Raw genomic sequence first — 10,921 nt, 5'->3', positions numbered from 1 at the left:
GCCTTATCAATCACCTGATGTAGGAGTGGCGCTCCGAAAGCTAGTGTGCTTCCAATTAAACCTGTTGGACTATAACCTGGTGTTGTGTGATTTTTAACTTTGTACACCCCAGTCCAACACCGGCATCTCCAAGTCTTGTCTAAATTCAACATTTATAGCAAAATATCACAGGGTCATGCAACTGATACGATATATTAAACAAACCTAGATTGCTATTAAGTCTTTCATCTTTTAGAATGTGTTGCAGGTTTCCTTTCATTAATATGTAATATGTAACTTAAAAGAAGTTCTGGGATTTGATATAAATTCTGTGTTTTATGGTTCTGCTCCACAGCTACCTAATGAAGGAGCAGCGCTCCGAAAGCTAGTGCTTCCAAATGAACCTGGTGGACTATAACCTGATGTTGTGTGATTTTTAACTTTGTCCACTCCAGTCCAACACTGGCTCCTCCACATCATCGTGGAGAATGCAGTGCAGTGCAAATGGAAAGGGCTCCAGATCTCTTTGCAAGTATTCCTGCTCAATCCTGGCTGAGGGAGTGGAAATAGAAACATAAAAACACTATTGCATCAGCGCTCAGTTAAGGATTCTGCTCTGACAGGAAACACTGACTGCAGAATAAATGGCAATAAAACTGTCAGAGCCCCAAATTCCTACATCCCAACCAGGTTCCATCATTCAATAACCCTTGACAAGAACGGTGCCTCACAGTGATGCTGGGGGGAGTTATTCAGCCATTCAGGAGCATTCATAGGCCCATATACATTAAAGCTAAGGACATGGGGATGTCAGCATTATGAAGGTTATAATGCTATCGCCCAGGCGATGTTGAAGACCAGAGCTATCTGTCGTATACATAGGAGGCAAAGTAATGATCAAAGCTACAAATATTCTCCACAAGACAGCATTGAGAAGGGGAAAAGCAGTCATGAGTTATGGAGAATGTACCTCACTATGTAAAAGTGGCTCTAGGGCAAGCTTTCACACGAGACATGAGCAGTCTGATAAGGGCTGGACGGTCTGATTGACTCTGTCAATTTCACAAATGGAAAATTTACACCTTAGCTCAGTGCTCCCATGCCAAACATTTGACCACTCAACTCAGCAGCTTTATTAGCTTTACTAAGGTCAAAAGGGAAAGGAGAAGAAGGAACTAACAACATGAGTGGAACAGCGACATGATGCTCAGGGGTTAAAGCCGCAGACACTCAAGCAGTCAATGAAGAGAAGAACCAGTGTCTTCAGCACTGTAAAACAGTTTACCAAGGAATGTTATACGTGCAGACGAATGAAAGACAACACTGGAGGCATCTTTGTGAGACCAGAGACACCATCACCTCCCTCTTCCATCTTCTACAGACACATCTGCAGCATTGTGACTTGGGACTTGAAACTGAAGTTCCAGTATCAAAAGTCCAAGTCAACTGTTACTTTCCAACCTCAACCAGGGATATGTGGGACATTGCCCAATTGGTCTCCCACATTCATGAGTTCACAGATGCCCTTTCCAGGAAAGGAATTCACTTCGTTTAGTTCGTCAATGACTCAGAGAGTCAAGGTGTCCAAGCCATTTGTTGTGGAGCCACGGATGTGTTCCTTCAGGTACAAAGGGCCATGGACTGCTTGCAAGTGGTACTGAGAGCTCTCTGGCATCATGCAGTTAGGTTCCTGAATAGCAAGTGATTTCAATGATAGATGAGTTGACCAGTTATTTTGCATCAGTCTTCACTATGTCCAATCAACATTCTCGAAATATTTGTAAATCAGGAAATGGAAGGGTCTCAATATGATTACAGTCACCGGGAAAGTGGATCAGAACAAATTGTTGAAGCTATGAGCTGATAGGTCCCCAAGTCCTGATGGACTTCATCCTAGCATCTTAAAACAAGTTACTTGTAAGATGCTTGATGCACGTGTTTAATTTTCCTATATTTGTGGAAGATTCTTTCAGTTTGGAAAATAGTCAGTGTAAGTCCTTTATTCAAAAGGGAGGGAAAACAGAAAACAAGAAACTACAGGCTCGTTGGTTGAATGCCTGTTGTAAAGAACATGTTTAAAGTTATTAATGAATATGTAATAGCACAGCACTCAGAAAAATTCAAGGTAATCAAGCAGAAATTACATGGTCTTGTGAAAGAGAAATGATGTTCAACCAATTTATTTCAGGTTCTTTGAGGAAGGAACATTTGCTGTGGATAACTGGGAACCAGTGGATGTATTGTAAATACATTTCCAGAAGGCATGCGATAAGGTGACAAATCAAATGGTTTTGCAGAAATAAAAGATAAAAATACGTAAATGATATTGGTGAGGAGTTGTGAAGTTGTGAAGAGCACAGAAGGAGATTACAAAGGAATGTAGATAGATTAAATGAGTGATCAAGGAGCTGGCAAATGGAGATCAGTGTTGGAAAATGTGGAATTGTCCATTTTGGCAGGAAAAATAAAAAGGAAACCATTTTATCTGAATGGTTAAAGATTGCAGCACTCTGAGATACAGAGAGATCTGCATACACTTGTGCATGAACCAGTAAAGGTTAAAATGCAGTAAATAATTTGTAATTTAGTAAAGCTAATAGAATGCTGTAATTTAATGTTAGGGTATTTTAATATTTAAGAAAGGACACTGTGCTTTAGTAACATAGGTCACTGAGAGCAGCAGATTTGGGTTAGGGCTAGGTTTAGGGTGACTCTGGACTGTATTGGTCACCTTACTTTAAGAGGAATGTAAACACTGTGGAAACATTTCAGGGAAGTTTTATTAGACTAATGTCTGGGCTGATTTATGCAGAATGACTGGGCAGGCTAAGCTTGAATCCAATGCAGTTTGGAAGAATAAGAGGAAGATTGGTTGAAACACATCAGATCCTAATGGGTTCTGGCAGTGTAAATTTGAAAAGGACATATCATCAAAAAAAATGAATCTATTACTAGGGTCCCTAAATTTAAGTCAGAGACAAGGAAAATATACTTCTTACAGAAGGTTGAGAATCTTTTGAACTTTCTTAATCAAAAAGCCTTGGAAACATTGTCTTTGGATATTTCAAGGACTGGGTAGATAAATATTAATAAGAAAGGGGTGAAATATTATCATGGGTAGGTAGGAATGTGGCACAATTCAATCTTATGGTGCAGTTCCTTGACATTCAATGGTTTTTCCGTCAATAAATCAAGATCCTTGAGGTTACATTGACCAGAAACTCAATGGACTTGCCACATAAACACAATGACCACAAGAGCAGGTCAGAGGTTAGGAATACTTTTGCAAGTAACTTACCTCTTGGATCCCAAAACCTGTCCATCTTCAATAAGACATATGTCAAGAGTGTGATGGAATAATCCCCACTTGTCTGGATGGGTGCAGTCCCAACTACACTCAAGAAGCTTGACAATATCCAGAATAAATCGGTCCATTTGATCAGTCCACAAGCATCCACTCCCTCCAACATCGATGCTCAGCAGTGGTACTGTGTACTATCTATAGGACGCACTGCAGAAATTCACCGAAGATCCTTCCAAACTCACCACCACTTCCATTGAAAAGGACAAGATTGGCCGATACACTACCACTTGCAATTTCCTCTTAAAGCCACTCACCATCCTAACTGGGAAATATATCATTGTTCCTCCAGTATCGCTGGGCCAATATCCTGCAATTCCTTCCCTAAGGGCATTATGGGTCTACGTAAAACATACAGACTTCAGCAGTTCAAGAAGGTACCTCACCACCATCTTCTCAAAAGCAGCTAGGGCTTTAAATGCTGGCTAGCCAGCTGTAGTCATTGTAACAAGGTCAGCCAGATGGACCTCATAAAATATGAGTTCCCTGATTGGGGCTGCTAACCTGGACAAATCATGGAGCCCCAGCTAACAGATGTAAACAGGAGTGTCCAGGGTTCTATTCACTCTGAGAGCTGGCTCTGAAGAAACTGGATCAATATCAAGGACTTTCCATGTGTAAATAAAAAGTGACTTGGTGACAGGATACCAACCACCAAGGATTTATTTCAGTGGTGATGAGAGACAAAACTGCGCTGCTGAAGAAATTTGTTCGCAACTGTCATCTCTCAGTTGGGGTAAGCGTTTCCAGCATCATGCCTTTATTTGGGAAGCTCAACTCATTCAATCCTGCAGTCAGAGACTGGCCCAGTATGTGGAAAGAATGCATTATTTTTTCCAGGCAAATGACACTGGGGCAGATGAAAAGCAATGAATTAATTTTCCTGAAAGCTAGTGGACCCAGAGCTTTTTCGGTTATTAGAAGTCTAACGTTTCCTGAGGCATCAAATACTAAAGTATCTGATGTTGACATATTTAGTTCAGGAATATTGTGACCCCAAGCCTCCTTTAATTTTGAGATGTTATCAGTTTTACTCAGCAGTCCGTATCAGGATTTTTGGTGAGGTTATGATGACTAGCAGAGGCACGTGACTTTAGTTTAACCCTGAATGAGATGCTGAGAGACTGTTTGATATGTGGGATTAATGACGTAACAATGCAAAAGTGCCTATTACTAGCTGAAGGCCAACTGGTCTTCAAGCAGGCACTTCAACTGGCTTTACCATTGGAAAATGTAGCAAGTGGAGCTTATGAGTTACAGTGTATGCTGTTGAAAGTGGACACCCTCACCAGACCAACTGAGGTCGGGGGACAATGACTGAGTGAAGGCAATTGCACAGCCTCACTCAGGACATATCCTGAACAGGGGGGCTCTATGTCAGCCCACAGCAAACCCCCGAAACAAAGCCAAGCATTGGCCAAATGGTTAACATTTTCTTCAATGTCTGGTCTGGCAAGCCATTGTAGTTGCTATAGATAAGCAGACTCAAGCCAACAAAAGTATCCCACTGGGCCTGAATTGAGTAGGAGAGCTCATCGGCTGGTATCCAGGAGTGTGCACACCCTGGGAAGCCCACCTACATCAGGCTTGGAACAGTTAAATTGCCCAGCAACATCCAGATCAGAACAAATCAAAATAAATGTCTGCTTAAATGGTCACCCGGTGCTAATGGAAGTTGATACCGGCGTGACTGTACCAGTGATTACAGAACCAGTCTTTAACAAAATTCGCTTTGGACTCCAACTCTTAAATTTGCATAAGGTCTCAAATAGACTGAGAACCTATCCCAAAGAACCATTCCAGATTAAGGATACAACTTTGGTTCGGGTCTTGCAGCTGGTTCAGTTACCACTGGTGGTACAAAAAGACCGATGGGGTGGAATTGGTTGAGAAAGATTCACCGAGATTGGCTGAACATTAGCGAATGGCCACCTGAGTGAAGTCGTAATGAAATACCCGGAAACTTTTCAGAAAGGGCTAGGGACTATCAAAGGAGCCAAAGACACCTTACATGTTAACCAGGAAGCAATTCCATGATTTTGCAAGGTCCACCCAGTGTCAATTGTCTTACAGACAAAATGCGAGGGAGAAAGCAGAAGGCTGGCAAGCAAAGGAATCATCAAACTATGCAGTTTGAGGAATGGATAGAACCAGTTGTACTAATTGTGAAGCCCACTGGGAGGTTTGTATTTAAGGGGATTTTAAACAAACGGTAAACTGCTCCTCACAGTTGGATAAATATCCAATCCTTCGCCTAAAGGATTTATATGCAAAGCTGGCTGGGGAGCTGTCCTTCACAAAGCTGGACATGAGCCATGCATCCCTGTAATTATGGTTAGCTGAGAATTCCCAGATGCATGCTACAATTAATATCCATAAGCATTTGTACCAATATATGAGACTACTATTTATGTATCATCAACCTGTGCTATATTTCTGCAGACAATGGAGAACATTTTACAAGGTCAACTCCAGGTCACCATTTATCTGGAAGACATGCTAATAACAGTGAATAAAAATAATGAGCACTTAGACAACTTGGACAGAGTCCTTAGAAATTTCTCAAAGGTGGGTGTATGGCTTAGAAGGGAAAAACATGAGTTCCAGGCATCCCAAGTGACCCTACTTGGGCCATAGAGTCAATAAGACTGTATTCTACCTGTTTGAAAATAAGTAGGGGAGATCAAAAGTGCCCCAGCTCCCATGTCTGTATTGGAGCTTAGATCTTTCCATGGATTGGTGCATTATTACATAATCTGGCCCAATCGTGACCCCCTCACATCTGCTATTGAAGAAAGGTCAGCCTTAGAAATGGTCTCATAGCTAAGACATAGCCTTTAGGGAAGTGAAAAAGCAGCTATCATCGACTAAGGTGTTGATCTGGTGCTGACAGGTGATACCTCCCTGTACAGTATTGGGGTAGTGTTGGCTCACAGAGGGCCCAATGGAGAGGAACACACAATAGGGTTGCCTTCCCAGACTTTGGCAGATGTAGAGCACAAATATGCCCAGATAGAGAAGGAAGGTTTGGCGTTCACCTTTGGTGTGAGAACATTTCACTGATACCTTTATGAACATAGATTTGTAATAGTAACACACCAGAAACCATCGCTAGGGCTACTTAAAGAGGCCAGGACTGTGCCACCTACGGCTTCAGATCGAATTCAATGGTGGGCTCTCATTTCTAGGTGCGTACAATTGCCATTTAGAACACTGTCCAGGAGGTCAAGTCGCAAATGCAGATGCCTTGAGCCGCCTCCTACTGGCAGATACATCAGTGGTGGCCGCTTGAAGACTCTGTTCTGATTTTAAACTATCTGGACACTCTTCTGGTCACCGCTGACAATATAAACTGTGGACACATGAAGATCCAATCTTAGCAAAACTAAAACAACTGGTGGTGATGGGGGAAACAAAAGGGCCGTCACAACCAGAATTGAAACCTTTTATAGTCCCAGTTTGGCCAGATCCCTACAGAGGACAGCATTTAATTCTGGGGAGCAAGAGTGATTGTTCTGAGCAAAGCTCACCGCCGGATGATGGCTGGACTCCAGCAAGGTCATTCAGCTGTGTCCAAAATAAAGATGTTTTGGCAGGAGGCCAGGATTACATGCAGATATAGCCACGTTGGTGGGTAGTACCCATAGTGCCAAGAAGGACAAAAGCATTACTGCCAGCAGGTGCCCCACATTTATGGGAATGGTCCAAGTAAACCCTGGATTTGGTTACGCGTTGTGTAGGTCCTCTCATGGACTAAGCATTCTAAATTATTGTGAACTCCCACTCAAAGTGGCTGGACGTGAACAGAGTTCAATCATCTGACAACAGAAAAGCTGCAAACAAATTTTACAATACACAGACTCCCAAGTGGTTGGTCACGACAACGAGCCATCATTTCCCAGCAAGGAACTTGAGTATTTCCTAAAGACGAATGGCACTCGGCATATAAGGACAGCTCCATACCTTCTACCATCTGCTATCATGCAGAAAGAGCAGTCCAAACTTTGAAAGCAAGTTTAAGAAACAACTTAAACTTCCCTAGAAACCAGACAGGCCCAGTACCTATTTGATTATTTCATAGAATCCCTACACTGTGGAAACAGGCCATTCAGCCCAACGAGTCCACACCAACCCTTCGAAGAGTAACCCACCCAGACCCATTCCCCTATGCTATTATTCTACATTTACCCCTGCCTAATGCGTCTAACCTACACATCGCTTAACACTAGGGGCGATTTAACATGGCCAATTCACCTAACCTGCACATCTTTGGATTGTGGGAGGAAACTGAAGCACCCGGAGGAAACCCATGCAGACACAGGGAGAATGTGCAAACTCCACACAGACAGTCGCCGGAGGCTGGAATCGAAGTCCACACCGACCCTTCGAAGAGTAACCCACCCAGACCCATTCCCCTATGCTATTATTCTACATTTACCCCTGCCTAATGCGTCTAACCTACACATCGCTTAACACTAGGGGCGATTTAACATGGCCAATTCACCTAACCTGCACATCTTTGGATTGTGGGAGGAAACTGGAGCACCCGGAGGAAACCCATGCAGACACAGGGAGAATGTGCAAACTCCACACAGACAGTCGCCGGAGGCTGGAATCGAACCCGGGTCCCTGGTGCTGTGAGGCAGCAGTGCTAACCATTGAGCCATCATGCTGCCCCTCATGCAACTACAGCAATAGCTCCAATGAAGTTGCTAATGGAGAGAAGATTCCGCACAGGTTAAATCTGATCTTCCCAGACCTAAACAGGGTGAGAGGTTGTGAAGTGGCGTTGGGCATGCCAATGCCAGACACAAGACTCCCTTAAGTGAGACAATTTACTTAAAGGGATGAAGGTTGGTGCCGAAAGCATGAAATGGCCCTGCATGGGTAGGAGGTATGGTCAACATGATATACAAAGGTTTGGGTAGATGAGGTGGTCCTGAACAAGCATGTGGACCCCATGAAAGCTGCAAGCTTACAAGCATGATGGGAGCAAAACATACCCAGCTGTTCAGAACAGAGGTAAAGTCTGTCTGAACTAATGGGTTCTCCTCCTCCATCTTGAGTCCTACAAACCTTGGAATTTGAGATGGACATGGAGGATGTTGCAGCCTTGTCACCTGAAGAAGAGGATGAATTTCTTCCAAGATGCTCTAGCCGCAAGAGGCAGGCTATCATTCGGTACATGCCGCCCAGATACAAGGCTGAGTCGGGTGAATCATACTCCGTGCGAAAATGCCCCAGGAGGGAGCTACAAGAGAGAAAGCTGGCCTATGTCCTTGGACTCTGAGGGGGGATGGATGTAATGATTGTAACGAGGTCAGCCAAATTATGAGTTACCCAGATTGGGGCTGTTAATCTCTGTGGAGTTATTTCACCAGCAACACGCATGTCACACAAGCGAAAATGTTTTAAAAAGTCTAGCCAGGCCAATGGCCTACTTCTGTCTTTAATTTGTCTGTGTGCACTGTAGCTTCGACCCAGACCAATGGCTGTGTGCTCACGTATTGGAGATATGTTGTCAGACAGAATTGAGTAGCCTTCTCTACTGTTTGCTTCAGCCTATACATGAGCAGGAGGACAGGTATCAGGCATCAAGTTTGCAACAGTGGCAGTAGGCATGATCAAAAGGGTCAATTTTGTAGAAGAGTTGGAAGATAGGAAGTAAAAAAGAATTAGGAAGAAAGTTTCAGGATGAGGTAGCTGCATAGTGTGAGACACGAATTATACAAACAAGGGAGGAGGAAGGTGCATATGTGACAAAAGTGACAGGGGTTGTACAGTACATTCAAAACAACTATAAAGATCATGTTTCTACACAGGGAAAGTAATTGCCCATGACATGGCAGAGTGAAGGGCGTGTGCAACAGACAATCATATGTGCACTGAGCTGCAGATCAGAAAAACTGTGCCACGGTGTGGTGGGAGTTGAAGAAAAATTTGGATTTTAAATTGGATCTGCCATCTGGCACCACTGCCACCCCTTCTTGCATGTGCTGCTCTGTTAGCAGACAACATACCCTGTATACACCCTGCAGAAGTGCAACTGGATCATTCATCTTAATGTGGAACTGGAGCCAGGTTCCCTTGAGCTGCTCAAGGACACAAACCATCTTGGTCCGGGCTGCCTTTGTCAGTTAGGATGACCTTCTGTTGCCAATCCTATGGAAGAGCACTTCCCTTCTCTCCTGGACAACCTTCAGAAGAACCTTTAAGAAGGCATTGCTGAACGGTGGCACTAGCTTTTGCTTGCTTTTGGACACTGGGGATGGGGAGCAGACTTTCCTGCCTTGTTGTCCATAAATTGTTGTGTTTTACCCATGTATGGACATCCAATTAGCTGAGCTGAGCTGAATGCACTTGCATGAGAAACCCTGCCCCAAGTGGCTGTATTTCACACACTTAATGTCAGAAAAACAACTCACACCCCCCTTTCACCCACCCTTTCACAGTTTCGCTGTCACCTTTCATGTTATGAAAGCTTATACTTTCTGAACTACCATGATTGGCATTATGGATGATTTGCTAGTACTGAATATATTTTCACTGACAGTGACATCCTATACATCTTGCCTTAAACAGAACAAAATATCAATTACCTGGTTCAATGACAACAGTTGGCTCTTCAGGTATTACCCGTGGAGAAGGCAGAGTTGACAATAGTGTTGTCACGTCCTCTTGTATATTTGGTAAAGAACGGAATTCACTTACACTGAAGACTAAACTGGGATCAATGGCAATCTCATTCAGCTCTGCTAAAGCTGCATTCTTGACTCCGACTGCAAAACTCATTATAGCAGCTCGTTTCAATGCAGCAGCAGCACGATTAACATCATCGCTAGATGTTCCACCAGTGATGAGCACCAAAAACTGAGCAACACCATTGCTTTTCCTACTTCCTGCAGAGTTGATGAAATGGTATCGATAGGCATGATCCATGGCTGCACCGGTATTCCGTCTGGCCCCACCTTTCAGCCTCAGTCTTCTCACATGAGACAGAATATCAGCCTTGGATAAGTAGGTGTTCAAGTAGAACTCAGTATCTGCGTATGTGCTGTACTGTATCAGACCTACTTGAACTCTGTCAAGTCCAACATCGAGATTCTCTATTATATTTATGAGAAAATCACGGACAAGAGCGAAATGTGTGTTTCCAACATTATCTGATCCATCGATAAGGAACACAATATCTCTCTTCATTCCTTCTTCAGAAGCAACTGGAATAAACATGCATTATAATTCACAGTACATCACATAATGTTTGTGCAATTTGTAAGTAGTTTAATTTGCATTTATGCAGCCTTAATTATATAACAATATCTCAAGAGATATCTCAAGATATCTCAACAATATCTCAATGCAAGCAGAAGGACATTTATCAGGAGTCAAGTTTGCAACAGCTGCAGTAGGCATGATCAAAAGGGTCAATTTTGTAGAAGGGTTGGAAGATGGGAAGTAATAAAGAATGAGGAGAGGAATTTTCAGGATGAGGTAAACTGTGTGGTGTGAGACACAAGTTGTGCAAATAAGGGAGGAGGAAAGTGCACGTGTGACAAAAGTAACAGGATTTTGTACAATACA

The 10,921-nt window shown here is 43.2% G+C and overlaps 1 protein-coding gene across 3 annotated transcripts in view; it reads right to left on the bottom strand.

Annotated features, from left to right (window-relative positions):
- Positions 1 to 10,921, bottom strand: part of LOC122551336 (collagen alpha-3(VI) chain-like) — a 155,488-nt gene that overhangs the window by 54,774 nt on the left and 89,793 nt on the right. For 2 of the 3 annotated variants that reach the window (XM_043693063.1, XM_043693066.1), the window contains exon 14: positions 9,940 to 10,557. The exons of the other annotated variant lie outside the window; for it this stretch is intronic. In XM_043693063.1, coding sequence (XP_043548998.1) covers positions 9,940 to 10,557 — 618 coding nt within the window. The remainder of the gene's footprint in view (positions 1 to 9,939; positions 10,558 to 10,921) is intronic. 3 annotated transcript variants of the gene reach the window in all.

This window comes from Chiloscyllium plagiosum, chromosome 7 (assembly GCF_004010195.1).
Source record: "Chiloscyllium plagiosum isolate BGI_BamShark_2017 chromosome 7, ASM401019v2, whole genome shotgun sequence".
Classification (NCBI taxonomy): domain Eukaryota; kingdom Metazoa; phylum Chordata; class Chondrichthyes; order Orectolobiformes; family Hemiscylliidae; genus Chiloscyllium; species Chiloscyllium plagiosum.
The sequence above is the reverse complement of the archived record's forward strand: the minus strand, read 5'-3'. Positions and strand labels throughout refer to the sequence as shown.